Source organism: Archocentrus centrarchus, chromosome 18, assembly GCF_007364275.1.
Source record: "Archocentrus centrarchus isolate MPI-CPG fArcCen1 chromosome 18, fArcCen1, whole genome shotgun sequence".
NCBI classification, from domain to species: domain Eukaryota; kingdom Metazoa; phylum Chordata; class Actinopteri; order Cichliformes; family Cichlidae; genus Archocentrus; species Archocentrus centrarchus.
This window is the reverse complement of record NC_044363.1, coordinates 11326712-11344972: the sequence shown is the minus strand read 5'-3', so window position 1 is coordinate 11344972 and position 18261 is coordinate 11326712. Positions and strand designations below refer to the sequence as shown.

Sequence of the window (18261 nt, the reverse complement as noted above, 5' to 3'; positions counted from 1 at the left end):
CGTTGTTTTCCGTAGCCCCTTAACTGGCAAGGGCCCGCTGACGGGCCGTTTGTAGTCCCTTTTATATGGCAGGCTAGACCCTCCCATTTTTACTGACACCTCATTCGGCCAATCATCTAACTGGCTGCACCAAATCACCTGACAAAGCTACGTGACGCCCTCTGAGTATCACTGGCTCTAGCAAACCCATTTCTTAACATGATTGGCCGAATGAGGTGTCAATCAAAATGGGAGGGTCTAGCCTGCCATATAAAATGCACTTCATTCAGCCGGCGGACCAGACGCGGCCAGTTAATAGGCTATGAAATGGGTTTTTCAGAGCCAATAATGACCAGAAGGCGTTATGTAGTTTTTGTCAGGTGATTTTTTTGCTGCCAGTTAAGGGGTTAAAGCATCTGTAGAGCTGAGCCAGAGCATCGGCCAAGCTAAGCACTTAGCATGGGTCATGCTAAGGGAAAGTGGAGTGGTGGAGTCAGTCAGCTGTTCCTGTATCGCTGATTAGGGAAATCATGTAGTGATGCTGCAGCTATTCTGTGGAAGGTAAATCACTGATCTGGATATCAGAGTGTTCAGATCACTGAAACAGAAACACTGGACTGGCCGAAGGCTGTGATCGAGGAGACACGCAGCTGTCATCTTGCTAACTGCTACGTGTTTACATGAAGGCACGCATTGTTAAAGCTTTGTGTAGGCTGTATGCTGTAGTGCCACACTATAAATAAAATAACGTTAAAAAAATAAGAGGCTGTACATTAAAGGAAAACTTAAAATATAAGGAAAAAATACAGTAATAGGATGTGCAACTGGGTAGTATAATTTGGGGGGAAAAGAACAAATTTACAGAATGAAATAATTTGAAAAAAATGTACAGACTGATGTAGTGACAACCGACAACAGCACAAGTTGAATCCGAGCTCATGTTCCAACTAATAAAGCCGCCTGTTACAGCACAAAGTAACCGAATTTTGTTATTAACTCTGGCTCTAACTTTGGGTAACTGGAAGTATAAAACCGTACAGCGGAAGTAGCAGTCTGTCATGGCAGCCTACGTACGCTCTTCCAGAAACCCGTGGATACACCAGATATAGGTGTTAATCTACTGCACTGAAGTTTATTGGGGGTTATTGTAGAGTTTATTGGGTTTTGGAGTTTGTTTTTCTTTGTTTCTTCCTGTTAATGTTAATGTATCCTTAATATTACACACTTTTAGACTAGAATAGAATAAATATTGCACTAGTGAATGAATATTGCATATTGCACAATATAGGAGTGATAGATATTGTTCAGTATGAATAATATAATATTGCACAGAGTGGGTGAGTGTGAGAGTTCAGGGTGGTTATTGTTTTGGCGATGAAACCGTTCTTAAGTCTGTTCTGATTGTTCAGATTTAGCACATAATTCTACTGTCTTGTGAACAGTTGGTTGTTGTTGAAATGTTGAATTCATTTCTTTAAACTGTATCGTTTGACTTTTTATTACACAATAGTTGCTCTTACACCTTGAATCTTGCACCGGACAAAGTATGAAAAACTAAAACTAAAACTAATAAAAATGAGCTAAACTGCTCTGAAAACTAACTAAAACTAATTGAATTAGAAGAGGAAAGTAAAAACAAACTAAAGCCAATCTATACTGTAAAATCCAAAACTATAATAACCCTGGATTGAATGAGGTCAAGTTTTCAATAAATGCAGTCTGTTTCTGATAAAACAGTACTTAATTTTGATAAATTGCTAAAAATGACATATCTGTTGCTATCTACATAGATGGAAATTCACATTAACAGAATTGCAAATTGTTCAAATCAGAATGTATTTTCTCAAATTTTTCTTTATCATTTTTTCCCCCTGTGTCTCTTTAGACCTCCAACAGCGATATGCCTGTAATGAGGGGGAGGTTCTCACAGAGCAGCAGGCCTTTAATCAGGAGAGGAACTCCAATCTGTACCAGGTGGACCCAGAGCCTCCACAGATTAAACAGGAACAGGAGAAACTCTGCAGCAGTCAGGAAGGAGAGCAGTTTGGATTGAAGCAGGAGCTCGATACCTTCATGATGACTTATGAGGAAAGTGACCACAGTGAAGCAGAACCATTCAATGAGCAGCTCCTTTCTCACGGCCCTGCTGAAGCAAAAAAGCCTGCACAATGTGACACCTGTGGTAAAACTTTCAACAGAAAATATCACCTGACCAGACATCTGAGAATTCACACAGGGAAGAAGCCAGCAGAGAGTCAAGATGAGGAGGAAAGCCAGCATCACAGAAAGAAAAGGCAGAGTCAGAGAGTAGGCAATGCTCCTGTGTCAGAGAATCAGAGTAGAACTGACACACAGAAAAAGCCTGCACAATGTGACACCTGTGGTAAAACATTCAGCAGAAAATCTCACCTGACCAGACATCTGAGAATTCACACAGGGGAGAAGCCAGCAGAGAGTCAAGATGAGGAGGAAAGCCAGCATCACAGAAAGAAAAGGCAGAGTCAGAGAGTAGGCAATGCTCCTGTGTCAGAGAATCAGAGTAAAACTGACACACAGAAAAAGCCTGCACAATGCGACACCTGTGGTAAAACTTTCAACAGAAAATATCACCTGACCAGACATCTGAGAATTCACACAGGGGAGAAGCCATTTTCTTGTAACACCTGTGGGAAAAGATTCAATGGGAAATGGCATTTGAATTATCACCTAAGAGTTCACTCAGGTGAGAAGCCTTATCCTTAACAGATTTCGTAATTGTTCAAATCAGAATATATTTTCTCAAATGTTTCTTTCTCTGTTATTTTTTTCTCTGTGTCTTTTTAGACCTCCAACAGCAATATGTCTGTAAGGAGGGGGAGGTTCTCACAGAACAGCAGAACCAGGAGAGGAACTCCAATCTGTACCAGGTGGTCCCAGAGCCTCCACAGATTAAACAGGAACAGGAGGAAGTCTGCAGCAGTCAGGGGGGAGAGCAGCTAGGACTTAAGCAGGAGCTCGATACCTTCATGTGGCCTTATGAGGAAAGTGACCACAGTGAGGCAGAACCATTCAATGAGCAGCGCCTTTCTCACAGCCCTGCTGAAACAGAGAGTCAAGATATGGACGAAAGAAAGAAAAGGCAGAGTCAGAGAGTAGGCAATGTTCCTGTGTCAGAGAATCAGAGTCAAACTGACACACAGAAAAAGCCTGCACAATGTGACACCTGTGGTAAAATTTTCAGCAGAAAGTCCCACTTGATCAGACATCTGAGAGTTCACACAGGGGAGAAGCCATTTCCTTGTAACACCTGTGGGAAAAGATTCAGTGGGAAATGGCATTTGGATTATCACTTAAGAGTTCACTCAGGTGAGAAGCCTTATCCTTGTAGCACGTGTGGGAAAAGATTCAATGACAAAACAGCATTAAAAATTCATGTAAGAACTCACACAGGTGAGAGACCGTATCTCTGTAACACCTGTGGGAAAAGATTCAGTGATAAATCAACATTGCGAAGTCATGTAAAAATTCACACAGGTGAGAAGCCGCATTCTTGTAGCATTTGTGGGAAAGGATTCATTCAGAAATCAGCACTGAGAACTCACATAGGAGCTCACATGGGTGAGAGGCCATATTCTTGTACTACTTGTGGGAAAAGATTCAGTCAGAGGCGGAACGTAAAGAGACACATGAGAATTCATGCTGGTGTAAAGTTTCATGCTTAGGAAATGTGGGACAACTGTGATTCGTAGCAGTGTGTAGAGGTGGTAGAGCTCACACTGAGCAGAAGCAACACCTGAGTGAAAAGATATTCATATTCAAGTCAGTATTTTCTGTGCAGAGCAATAAAGAACTCTCAGCATTGTTCTGTTGGTTGATTATTTAGTTCTGTTTTTATTAATGTTGCAAATAGGGCTGCAATGTTTCTTCTAGTAACTCAAATAATTCGATTATAAAAAATCTTTGAAGCAAGTTTGCTGCTTTGATGCTTTGTTTAAACTCTGCAGCGCTCAGGTGTCTCCATGTAAGTGGAGTATTTCACCCACATCAGCACCATTACAGTTCTCTGTAGTTGTCTTCTTCTTGTGGGTTTAATGGCAGTAGACAGACCAGCTTAGAGCTGCTTTACGGCCACTTACTGGACTGGAATGCGTATCAGGAGTTAAAAAAACCCTCAGATTCTAAAAAGTTTTCCATTGCTGTGATGGATTCCCTTTAACACCAAGTGGATCATCACTGACATGTTTTTCCACTCCTCCACCGCTCTCTACTGTAAATGTGTGTTGTGCTCACTGTGCTGAGAATTTCAACCTTTTTTTTTTTTTTTTTCCTCTACTTCAGCTCCTGGAATGGACCGCTATATCCAGGCATATTGCTAGTGAGCGCAGCTATTAGCGCTAGTGATCGTCCAGTACCGGAAGGACCCCTTCCCCCGTCAAAATATTTTCTATACTTTAATCCCTGGTTAGTGACTAAATATAGACCTGCAGTAGAAATTTAGGAGAATGCTTGTGAATACAAAGCATTACACCATTACGCTCTCGCAGCCCCCAGTTTTTCAACAAAAACACTGATAACACAACAGCAGCAGTCAGCTATTTTACATGCAGTCTGCCTGCACAAGCGCAAAGGGGTGCTCAGGTGGAGCAAAAGTAAACATTTTTCTAGCGTCCAAAAGAAGCCTTTCCCCCTCTGTAACCACCATTAAAGCTGTACTGGGAAACAGCTGGAGGTCCTTCATCAATCACCTGATCAGCAAGTGAAGAAAAGAGAATTTTGTAGCTGCTCCATCCACCGCTGTTTGTTTCACACAGCAAAAACTGCAGTACAGAAGTTAAAATATGCAGATGAACTGTTAATACGATAAAAAGTATTTCTTGCCGTTTACTCAAGTAATCGATGGAATAATCGATAGAATACTCGATTACTAAAATGATTGATAGCTGCAGCAACTCTTAAACTGGTAAAACAGTAGTTTTTGTATATATAGGTGCAGATCCATTTTTATAGAACATTGTTCCACCAGTATTGCATGGTTAGTGCTTTAACATTTACAAAGAATTTAGCCACATTTCCATTAGTATCTACTCAGTTCGACTCAACTCACTGTGATTTAAAGGCGTTTCCATTAGTATCAGGTATCTGGTACTTTTTTAGTACTCACTCATTGGGGTTCCAAGTGATCCGAGGTAATCCTAAAATGTGATGCGGAAGAACAGCATGTGACTGATTGGCCAGGGAGTGTTGTCGCTAGTGGACTCATGAGAGCGGCTCCTTCACCAGAATCAATCATGCCCTTTTTAAAACACGACAAGAAACTGGAGGCACGCAAAGCACCAGTTTTATGCCCAGACTGACAGTTTGCAATGGTAGTTTTGCAACAAGAGAGTCATCTGAAACATGCACTAGGGGTGTGCGATATATATCGTCTATGATAATATCGTAATTGCCGTGTTAACGATGTGCGAGCTGATGTTATTGAGTGTGCTAATCAGGAAAAAACCAACAATCAAAACCCTTGGCGCCGCGTATTCACCGCGTGTTTAGTATAGGCTGCTGTGCATGCGCGTTGAGTGAACGCACCACGCCAGGGGAAGAAATTCAGACTTTGCCAGCCTCGCAGTCTACCGCCTTAATTCCTAGGCGAGGAGGTGGTTTGCAGTTTGCAGACTTTGCAAGAAAGCGGATAGCTCGACAACTAACCTGTTCTGTCATCAGCGAGTATGAGAAATATGACCGTGACCACAATTAGCGGGATAAAGAGGAAGATGATGGATGGATGTTAATATCCTTTTAGTTAAAGTAGTTATGTTACAATCACTGCGTCATAACCTAGCAATGTTCTCCGAGCTCACTTGTTTGGAGCCGCGGATAATACGCTTAAGTTATCTTGCAAAAAGAGGGTTTCTAAACAGACAAAGGTGTGTAGTTTCTGTGATTTGTTTTGGCATAATGTAGGGGGAATCCCCCTAGACAGCCTCTTTTTCTATTTTATTTTTTTATTTATTTATTTATTTTTTTAATTCTGTCAAGTCTTGCATATTCAGTGATTGCTTTTGAAAAACTCACTAAAGTTTTTCTATTTACATTTGTCATGCCCAGGACACTCTTGAAAGAGATTTTTAATTTCAGTGTGTTAAATAAAGGTTAAGTTAATATGTCAAAAACACTGATTTAAGTCTTATATTTTACCAGCTTGCACTTCTTGTACGAACACATTTTTAAATAATGCAAAATATCTTTTATTATCATTATAGGAAAATTACAGAAAGTATTGAGATATTATTTTTTGTCAATATCGCACACCCCTAACGTGCACACAGCATACATATTTTAACCCTATACTGCTGGGTGATTGCTGCTGAAGCACCCATTACCTGCTCCTACTAGCCGTAAACTGCTGGTTAACGTTGGCTGATCAAAGGAACTTTGAATTACTGTAATTGTGCGACCATTTGTCCTATCGGAAAAATTCAAATGGTTTCTGGAAGCTAAGAAACTGCACTCCACAACCAGCATAGAGTTATTACAGTAATTGTTGCCAGAAGTATGCGAACTGCAGCACTTTTGAAGTACACTGAGTTGATTATGGCATGTTCGACGGTATAGGGTTATACATAATAACTTCATCCATTAAAACATTGACGATGATATTAAACTGGCATTAGCTATGTTAGTTTGCCTCTATCTCATCTTGTGTTTTGAGCTGCATAAATATTACGTCAAGAGACTAGTACCCGTGTTGCTATATCGACTCCACCCACATCGAGGTTGTACTCAATTGCAAAGGAAATAAAACACGATCATGGCGAGTCGTGCCAACTCATGCTGAGTAGGTACTAATAGAAACACGGCATTTTTCAGTTTCTAAACTGTTGCTGTTGAGGTGTTAATTTTTTTCTACTTTTACTAACACGCCCTCTGGGTCCTGATGTTAAATGTTTGTGGGGGTCCACGCAGAGCTGGCTTCAGCAACAAAATAACCAAATTAATATCAGCTGTATTATTATTAATACCAATATTTCTACAAGACTGGAAAAGTGATATCCAGCTGAGTGAAAACCAGGGTTTATCATTGTTATTACAGTATTTTTCAATCACTAAAACACTAAACCCCATCCCCTAAACCAAATTCACAGTGGCCTAAACGAATTTCCCAACTCACACACTCTTTTGGCCAAACCGTGAACACAGGCACTTGGCCACATCCAGTACACACACACACACACACACACGCACACACACACACACACACACACACAGACAGACAGACAGACAGAGGGAGAAAGAAGAAAAGGAAAGCAAGAAACAGAGAAAGATGCAGAGACTGGAAGAGAAGAGAGGAGGGTGCGAAAAGAAGAGGAAAAGAGGGACAAAGAGCAGTTGCATCATTTTATAACCTGAAAATGGTAACTCTGCCCAGCTGCCCTTTGATCCCTCTGATATGCATTAAGTAATTTCCGACCAATCACCTTTGGGCTCTATTGACCACCTCCTCTTCCATGTGCTTAAAAAGCACACGTCACCAGACTACCCAGTGGTTTACAACAGCTCTGCGAGATGTCACAAGTGATGGATCTTCTTCCTATTAAAACCTCTGCTATAAAAATACTTTTTGACAGTTCCCATTTAGCTAAAGTTTACACCCACACTAATTCATATTTCACAAACACAGGTGGGTCTGCAGAACTCAACTACAGGGGGCACACTGTCACAAAACAACCTAAAAATACAACAAAGGTGATGCAATGTCATGTGAACCAAAATGTGCCCAGATGAGATTGAGCCCCTAAACATAAATGAGAGTGAAACTATCAGGCCTCACTTTTATCCTACTAATCTAGAGTGTACAGTTTTCATTAATCCAGTATATGTGACCAGTCTCAAACAAAATCTCAAACAGCTCAAAATTTTAATTTTTGTTCAATTTTAAAGTTCAAACCTCAAAAACATTAAGTTTACAGTCAAATATTTCAGACATCAATGGACCACTGAACTTCTCAGCTTCTAAAATGTAAAGCCTCATTTAGAAACTACACAAGTACATATAATGGTCAGGATCAACATGAACCTATCTTCTCTGTCTATCTGACTTTAATCAACTCTGCAGTGTCTCCATCTTCCCAAAGATAAATTCTTGCACAGAGCAGCTGAGTGAATGTGGTCTGGACTCTGTGAAGGAGAGTCATGGTTTTAGAGATGCTGTATTTAACCAAGGCAAAGTTTTTGAAACAGGAGCCAATCTAGTTTTAACAGGACAGGCTTCATCTAAAATGGAAAGACAATGATCATTAAAAAAATTGTTGAGAGATCAACACCATTAAAGTGGGATAAAAAAAAATTACAACTATCAGAGAATTTATCTGCAATAGAGGAATTTAAGATGCTAAAACTCACCACAGGATGAACTGGAGACAGAGGAATATAATAAGACAAGTTAAAAAGCATACAATTGTGATTAGAACATCTCTTTAGAATAAATAGAATCAATATTTAAACCCAAAGTAAAAACAAGGTCCAGAGTGTGACCTTTGGCATTTGTGGGGCCAGACACATGCTGAGTAAAATTAAAAGAATCCATGAAGCTGATAAAACGTCAGAATGAGGATCCTTTGTACTCTGTTGTGGTGTATCGTCCTCCTGGCCTGAGTAGCATGTTTTTAAAGGAGTTTAGTGACTTCTTATTTTTCACCATGAAGTCACTAAACTCCTTTTAAAACATGCTACTCGGACCAGGAGGAAGATACACCACAACAGAGTACAAAGCATCCTCATTAGCTACTGTAATTCGCTGTAGTTCAAATGAAGAAAAGTGTCTGCCCTTTGCTGGATGCAGAGCTGGGAAGTAACGAAGTACAAATACTTCGTCACTGTACTTAAGTAGATTTTTCAGGTATCTGTACTAGGGATGACACGATACCACTTTCTTATGTCCGATACCGATATTTTACATTTAGATATCGGCCGATACCGATATAACTCCGATATTTAAAATTGATCCAGGCATTTAAAAACATAAAAAAAAGAAAGAAAAAAAAAAAGAAGAAGTCAACAGTCTCTCACACAACAAAATCAAAGTCTTTTAGTTGTCCCACATACAAGACTAAGGACCAGGGTGGGCAGAGGTTTTTAGGCAGTGGCACCAAAGCTCTGGAATTGTTTACCACTCCAGCTCCATTTAGCTGACTCTGTGGCGTCATTTAAAAAATAGTTGAAAACTTTTCTGTCAGAAACCAGGCTTTCTGGTTTCTGACTTTATTTTTATTCTTTTTCTTTTAATATGGTAATGTTATGTTTTTAACATAGTGTTTTCTGGGGGTGGGGGGTGATATTGTGTTTTAATTATTGTACAGCACTTTTCTGTCTGTGCTATATAAATAAACTTTACTTACTTACAACAATAACTATCACCTGAATCCTGTTGCTTCTGTGAGAGAAGGTGATGCTTATGGCATGTTGCAAATTTCATTAGGGCTGCAACTATCGATTATTTTAGCAATGGTGTATTCTATTTATATTGATTACCCTGTAATGGAGGTTACAGGGATGAAAAGGCTTCTTTTGGACACTAGAAAAACATTTCCTTCTGCTCCATCTGAGCTGACCGGCTCCGCCTCTTTCCGCTTGTGCAGACAGACCGCACGTAAATCAGCTGACTGCTGCTGTTGTGTCATCAGTGTTCACGTGAAGAACTAGGGGCTGCGTGAGCGCAATCTTGTAATGCTTTATATTTACAAGCATTCTCCTAAATACGTTTCTACTGCAGGTCTATATTTAGTCACAAATCAGGGATTAAAGTATCAAAAATATTTTGACGGGGAAGGGGTTCTTTCGGTACCGGACGGTCACTAGTGCTAATAGCTGCGCTCACTAGCAGTATGTCCGGGAGCTGAAGTAGAGAAAAATATAACAGCTGATTCTCAGCACAGCGAGCACAACACACAAACAAGGCAGAGAGCGGTGGAGGCGGAAAAACATGTCAGCGATGATCGCTCAGTGTCAAAGGGAATCCGTCGCAGCAACGGAGGATCTGAGGGGCTTGTTTTCTAACTCCTGATCCCCCACTCCATTCCAGTAGGTGGCGGTAATGCAGCTCTAAGCTGGTTTGGTCAACCGCAAACCCACAAGAAGAAGAAGATGACTGAGCCCTGTAATGCAGCTAATGTGAGCGAAACCTTATTTAATGTATCGGATTACATTTTTTTATTTCTTTCCGATATCCGATCCAGTAATTTAGGCCAGTATCGGACCGATACCGATACTGGATATTGGATCGGCGCATCCCTAATCTGTACTTTACTTGAGTTTTTTTTTTCTGACTACCTTTTATTTTTACTCTATTTATATAATCTATAACAATAAGCCAGACATAATGGATACCTACAAGGTATATATTATACTCATATTATACTCATGTGCGCAATATTACTACATAATCTGCTGATATCAATGCTTTACGTTTAACATTTTATTCATAAGGCAACCATGTTGTTTAGATTTGAGCAATATTGCTGAGCAGTAAATATGGCTTTAATGTTGAATAATGATGATCCCTAACCAACATGACAGACAATGCTCAGCCAATCAGAAAGTGGCATCACAGGCTAATTAATAAAGTTGCGGCTTAGAACTGATCTTATTATAAACAGACTGGCTCATAACCTAGAAATTTGGGATTCTCCAGTTTCTCACTATTTACCAGTTGCTAGTTATGGGGAATCCCCATTTTCTCCATTTCAGTCAATAATAGTCAAGTAGGTCTGGCCAGTCACACAGCACAATATGATCATATGAATAAGCTTAGCCAATCAGGCATGAGAAAGAGGATGCATATAATCAGTATATATTATTATAGGATTATCAGCTTGAAATTCCCTTTGTTTTTATGCTCTGCTTCAGATAAATACAGGAAAAGTGTACAAAGGCTACTAATCATCCCAGAATACTAATATTGTGTTGCCCATCTTTGGTTGGTAAAGAGCATATATGCCAAATTTTACGGCTCAACTCCTTGTGGTTTTTGAGTCTATAGACTGGAAACTAAAGTCTCACAGACAGAAGCCTGGATGGGACTGAGGAGAAGATTTGAACACACTAGGAAACTTAATATATTTACATCTATAATGACCTCATAATGACACCAGAATCCAGGGTCTGTAAATTTACTGTCATTTATTATCAGACTGTTTATCAGATGGTTTATGAGCAATGGTAGATTAATGATTTTTGCTATGTCTGAGGCTCAGCGATGTGACTTCTAAAAATAGCCTACATTGAATGGTGCTAAAGTACCTTAACATATTCCATGAGTAGTGGCACAGAAAAGAGGAATCATTTCTGGAATTCCGGTATTATTATCAATTGAGATAATAGATAAAAGAGATCAAGAGCAATCTGAAAGGTTCGGCGATAGTAGATGCCAAACGCTTGACTAAAGGTAAAGAGATAACAGAATGTTTGTCAGTCTTGCCCTACTTTACAAATGAAATGTCTGCTAAAGTCCAACTGAAAAGGCTGATATGCTGGGTAATACTGTATGTTTGCCGACATTCATAAAGGCAATCACTTGGGAGGGAGGATATTCTTAGAGTGAATGAAGGTATCCAAAATGTTAAAACAGACATAGTTTCTATACTGGATGCGTTCTGATGTTATCCACAGTATTCCTGACTTCACGCCATTACCCATAATTCATAGCAGAAGCCGGTAGTTTACTTCCGTTTGCTCTGTTTATGGTTGCGGGCTTACACGCTTGCCGTTCATTTAAACATTTTGACACTGCAGTTTCTTTTACCTGGCCTAAATGGTACCACATCGGAGGTGGATACATTGCAAGGATGTTTTAAAAAGCAGCGAGGTAACAGTGCCTCACCCATCACTTGTGTAAATGACATGAAATTATGGCCCGAAGTCAACTACATCCACTTTATCAGTTACCTTGTTTTTTCTGAAAGTGTTGATGGCGAGGAATCACGTAATTATAAGAGCACCAGATTACCTTCAAAGCAATAAAATCAATAAAGTAATGCTTAACAAACAAGGCAATGTTGTTTTCCTTAAAGCATCTGTAGAGCTGAGCCAGAGCATCGGCCAAGCTAAGCACTTAGCATGGGTCATGCTAAGGGAAAGTGGAGTGGTGGAGACAGTCAGCTGTTCCTGTATCGCTGATTAGGGAAATCATGTAGTGATGCTGCAGCTATTCTGTGGAAGGTAAATCACTGATCTGGATATCAGAGTGTTCAGATCACTGAAACAGAAACACTGGACTGGCTGAAAGCTGTGATCGAGGAGACACAGCTGTCATCTTGCTAACTGCTACGTGTTTACATGAAGGCACGCATTGTTAAAGCTTTGTGTAGGCTGTATGCTGTAGTGCCACACTATAAATAAAATAACGTTAAAAAAATAAGAGGCTGTACATTAAAGGAAAACTTAAAATATAAGGAAAAAATACGGTAATAGGATGTGCAACTGGGTAGTATAATTTGGGGGGAAAAGAACAAATTTACAGAATGAAATAATTTGAAAAAAATGTACAGACTGATGTAGTGACAACCGACAACAGCACAAGTTGAATCCGAGCTCATGTTCCAACTAATAAAGCCGCCTGTTACAGCACAAAGTAACCGAATTTTGTTATTAACTCTGGCTCTGACTTTGGGTAACTGGAAGTATAAAACCGTACAGCGGAAGTAGCAGTCTGTCATGGCAGCCTACGTACGCTCTTCCAGAAACCCGTGGATACACCAGATATAGGTGTTAATCTACTGCACTGACGTTTATTGGGGGTTATTGTAGAGTTTATTGGGTTTTGGAGTTTGTTTTTCTTTGTTTCTTCCTGTTAATGTTAATGTATCCTTAATATTACACACTTTTAGACTAGAATAGAATAAATATTGCACTAAAACTAAAACTAAGCATTAAACCAAAAATTAAAACTAATAAAAATGAGCAAAACTGCTCTGAAAACTAACTAAAACTAATTGAATTAGAAGAGGAAAGTAAAAACAAACTAAAGCCAATCTATACTGTAAAATCCAAAACTATAATAACCCTGGATTGAATGAGGTCAAGTTTTCAATAAATGCAGTCTGTTTCTGATAAAACAGTACTTAATTTTGATAAATTGCTAAAAATGACATATCTGTTGCTATCTACATAGATGGAAATTCACATTAACAGAATTGCAAATTGTTCAAATCAGAATGTATTTTCTCAAATTTTTCTTTATCATTTTTTCCCCCTGTGTCTCTTTAGACCTCCAACAGCGATATGCCTGTAATGAGGGGGAGGTTCTCACAGAGCAGCAGGCCTTTAATCAGGAGAGGAACACCAATCTGTACCAGGTGGACCCAGAGCCTCCACAGATTAAACAGGAACAGGAGAAACTCTGCAGCAGTCAGGAAGGAGAGCAGCTTGGATTGAAGCAGGAGCTCGATACCTTCATGATGACTTATGAAGAAAATGACCACAGTGAAGCAGAACCATTCAATGAGCAGCTCCTTTCTCACGGCCCTGCTGAAGCAAAAAAGCCTGCACAATGTGACACCTGTGGTAAAACTTTCAACAGAAAATATCACCTGACCAGACATCTGAGAATTCACACAGGGGAGAAGCCAGCAGAGAGTCAAGATGAGGAGGAAAGCCAGCATCACAGAAAGAAAAGGCAGAGTCAGAGAGTAGGCAATGCTCCTGTGTCAGAGAATCAGAGTAGAACTGACACACAGAAAAAGCCTGCACAATGTGACACCTGTGGTAAAACATTCAGCAGAAAATATCATCTGACCAGACATCTGAGAATTCACACAGGGGAGAAGCCATTTTCTTGTAACACCTGTGGGAAAAAATTCAATGGGAAATGGCATTTGAATTATCACCTAAGAGTTCACTCAGGTGAGAAGCCTTATCCTTAACAGATTTCGTAATTGTTCAAAATATATTTTCTCAAATGTTTCTTTTTCTGTTATTTTTTTCTGTGTTTTATTAGACCTCCAACAGCAATATGTCTGTAAGGAGGGGGAGGTTCTCACAGCAGAACCAGGAGAGGAACAGACATAGTTTCTATACTGGATGAAGACTTTAGTATGTCAGAGTTGCGAGTAAAGAACACTGCATTCTTCTCCCCAGGAACTGATTGTTTTTGTTATGCAATGTTTAGGAAGGTCCCTGATGAAATGCTAGAAAAGGCTGTTGAGTGGTTTAATGGTTTGGAATGACGGTAAATTACCTAACATTTGGGAAAAGGCAATTCCTAAACCAGGAAAAGATTAAAGTAATCCAGAAAATTTTAGGCCTGTAGCCTTGATTTCACATTTAGGAAAGCTTATGGAAAAGATGGTAGTTGTTCACCTGAACTACTTTTTGGAAAGTAAATGTTTGTTTAAGTTATCAAACAGGATTCAGCAAGTGTAATTCAGCAACTGGTGCTTTAATCAAACTCTGTAATGAGACAAAGAAGTCATTAGTTATGAAAGAGGTAATGGCTGCAGTTTTTCTTGAAATTGAAAAAGGCTTGTGATACGATGTGGAGAAAGGGTATACTGATCAAATCAGATAAGATGGGGATTAGAGGGAAATTGTTTGAATATATTTGTGGGGTTTTTTTTGGTCACACCGCACCTTGAGAGTCAGAGTAAATAATGGCTTGTTAGATGAATTTATGGTAGAAAGTGGGATTCCTCAAGGGAGTGAAATCAGCCCCGTTCTGTTTAACATCATGATAAGGCCCGTGGGCCACATCCAGCCCGCGATCAAATTTTATATGGCCCACAAGATAATTTCATATAGCTATTATTAATGGCCTGCAGGTAAATTGCTTCCACTGCTTATACTACAAATCCCACAATGCACTGCAACAGCCGCCATGCAGGCCAAGACCTGTGCACTGACTCATGTTCCCTGTTGCCAATGACACATTGATCATTGATCAGTGATCAGCGGATAAAAACATTGGTCAGCACTTTTTGCAGAGACATTTAAGCTAGCCTGACCCTAAAAAATGGCCAAATGAAAAGTGGAAAACAGGTATTTTTCCAAACAGGCAAGACAAAGGACCTAGTCACTGACAACGGAGGTAAACCATCTGTCTCCCGCATCTGTCTCCTGCATCTGGTGGGACAGATGCGGGAGAAGATGCAGAGGGAGACCTGCACAGGTGAGCTGACAATGCATCACTGTGTCATACACCAGGAAAGGCTGCACAGCAAAGTCTTGAAGACAGAACATTTCATAAGCACCTTAACACAGACATTGAACTTTTTAAGAGGCAAAGGTTTAAGTCATTGGCAGTTCTGCAGGAAATAGCTTCTGAATTTGGTGACATGCCTTACCACACTGGTGGGATGAGCTGCCTGAGGAAATCTATCAAGTTCATGAAAAGTAAAGGAAAAGTCTCAGCAGGGCTCTGGGATGAAAAAAGTGGCTGTGTGAGTTGGCATTTCTCTGCTACACAATGAAGGATCTCCAACAGTTCATCACAGTTCATCATCACAGTTTTTACCTGAAAAATGTGCAAAGTTTTATCAGCTTGAAATATTTTCATTTTTCATGATGTTATTTTTGAAGAAAAATATAATTTTATATTTTAATGTGTTGAGGAAAAAGTTGCTGTATTCTGGCCATTCAGACCAGGGTTATTATAGTTAACGAAAACAAACGAAATAACGAAAACTGAAATTGAAAAAACATTGTCGTTAACTGAAATAAATAAAAAGAAAGCAGCAGAGTCCCGTATGGAGGTTCTTGGAGTACAAGAGTACAGATAGAATCGAAAGTCTTGTTGTGGATGATGAAAAATGTGCGGAACATTTCTCAGTCAGGAAAAACCAGCAACATCAAAGTCCACCTGAGAAGCGCACAACGGCTACAGAAACCGCTCTGATCCTACGAGGTAACCTGGCCTGCGCCTCTGGAGAAACGTGACTACTTGTCGGGTCCATGCAGCCCAGAACGATGTGACTAAACTGTTGCGTCCTTGTGCGTTTCTGGCTACTTTATCAGTGAGAGAATAACAATCAGGAATAATAATCAAAGCATCAATATAAGGACTCACAACTGTCAGCAAATTCCTGGTAGGAGACTGCTGAAACTATCGGAATGGACGTGAAGGAATGAAGAAAGTGAAAGAAAAAAAAAAAAACAGGGACAAATATGTTTGCAGCCAAAAAACTGAGCACAAAGAGCGAGGACCAAAAAAGAAGTCCCAGCCTGCGCCGCATATAAAACACCTGCACATGACCGCAAGGTAATTAACACACACAATCCAGCTACACAAGCATAAATGTGGACATGAGGTCGGCAACTTCCGTAGGTTATGTACAAAGACCCTGCAAGTTTAATTAGCGAGCATCTAACCAAGCTAGCTCCAAAACAGAAGCAGCTTCAGGTGGTGAGAACATCAGGATGCAGCTGGATTTGAGCTTTGACTTCTTCAAAGAGTTTGTTTTTGTCAAACACCACATGTAGGTGTTGTTAATCTACTGCACTGATGCTGAACTTTATTGTGGAGTTTACTGTAGAATTTATTGAGTTTGGGAATTCATGTTTTTCTTTGTTTCTCCCTGTTGATGTTCATGTGTGTCCTTAATATTACACAAATTTAGCATGTCTTGTGAACAGTTGGCTGTTAAATATATTTCTTTAAACGGTATCTTTTGTCAAGTTTTCATTACACAGTAGTCACTTTTGCGCCTTGAATCTTGCACCTGATAAGGTATGAAAATACTAAAACTAATACTGAAACTAACTAAAACTAAGCATGAAACCAAAAATAAAAACTAATAAAAAAGAGAAAAACCACCTGCCTCTAGCTTCTGGTGGGCGGGGCTGCGGCTTTCTGCCTTCTTTGGTAAGCACATTTCATGACACAAACACATACACCCACATAATAACACAAATGGTTGGTTTGTGTAACTATACTTCTTCTTTTATTTTGTTTTCCCCACACAATCTTTAATTTTGCAAATATTGTCAATATCTTATGTTTAACAAGTGACGAACTATTTGGTTTACTTATTGCACTCTTTCCTGTTTCTTTTTTTTTTTCCTTTTTTTCCTTTAGTCTTTTTTCTTCTTCCTCTTTCCCTTTCTCTTTTCTTTGTTTTCTCTTTTCTATTTCTTAAGCCTGTCATTTCTGGCACATTTTGTTGAATAGCATGTTAAAAATAATTCAAATAAAATAAAGGGTCACACAGTAACAAGAGGAGCCTATAGAGAACCTATAGAGCTCATCTTGAAATAGCAAATATGTTTGGCACAACAATGCATTCAGATCACAGTTCTGTTTGCAAGATCTACCAGACGTGACAGACTTTAAAATAAATAAAAAAAGAAAAACCACTATAATGTAAAATCCAAAACTATTATAACCCTGATTCAGACTCATATTGCTGATTAAAATAAATATTTTTAATTCTGTTCAGCCCACAACTTAGACTGTGGCTTCAATTTTGGCACGTCCTATAATTGAGTTTGACACCCCTGAATTATATATTTGGAAGAAGTATTGAAGGGTCGTTGTATTCTGATGATGCTGTAATTTGAAAAAGGGGATGTAATGTCTCATAAATGAAAACATTAAAAAAAGTTGCAGACTTTGGAGCGATGGGGAGCTGGGGTTTTAAGTTTTCCGTGCGAAGATCCAAGGTCATGTTTTTAGTAGACGCGAGGTACCAGATAACTTGACAGTAATGTTATATAGTCAGCCACTTGAAAGAGTGAAACAATTTATATACCTAGGAATCTGGCTGGATGACAGAAGTTTATGGAAACATCATATAGTACATGTAGAAACCAAGTGTCTTATATTTTGATGAGAGTGAAGATTTAAGATTATTGGCCCCCCAGGGAATTTTCTTGTTTTCTCCTCATTTTTTGAATGGCTGCTTTACAGGAATGCGACAAGACTTTTTAAGTGAAATAAAATATAGTTTTGTGCAGTCGGTGAGAAAAAGAACTAATAATTCTAGCAGTACCACACTAAATTAATTTAAAAAAGAATGACCCTCTGGGAAATTGACAGATTTCCCAGAGGGCAATCTGTTGTCAAACACTGGCTATGTTACAGTATTAAATAGTTAAATGTTATGAGAACTGTTAAAAGGAGGCATAAATATTTCTTGAAAGTAAAAGATTCTGTAATGATGGAAAACAACTCAAAAAATTATTTTAAACAGTGAAAAACATATAATTATCTGATAATGTGCGTAGGTAGCATTAAAGCCTCTAAAAGATGTTTTCAATAATTATAAAATATATCTGAGAAAATGTTGAGAAGTCACAACCATGTAATATTTGATTATTTGATTT

At 39.2% G+C, this 18261-nt stretch overlaps 1 protein-coding gene across 2 annotated transcripts in view; it reads left to right on the top strand.

The window, feature by feature from the left end:
• Positions 1-15555, top strand: part of LOC115796877 (zinc finger protein 845-like) — a 32083-nt gene extending 16528 nt beyond the window's left edge. For both annotated transcript variants that reach the window (XM_030753348.1, XM_030753349.1), the window contains 4 exons: positions 1865-2701; positions 2803-3324; positions 13213-13848; positions 13943-15555. In XM_030753348.1, coding sequence (XP_030609208.1) covers positions 1865-2701; positions 2803-3324; positions 13213-13848; positions 13943-14013 — 2066 coding nt within the window. In that variant the 3' untranslated portion in view covers positions 14014-15555. The remainder of the gene's footprint in view (positions 1-1864; positions 2702-2802; positions 3325-13212; positions 13849-13942) is intronic.
• Positions 15556-18261: the final 2706 nt, after the last annotated feature.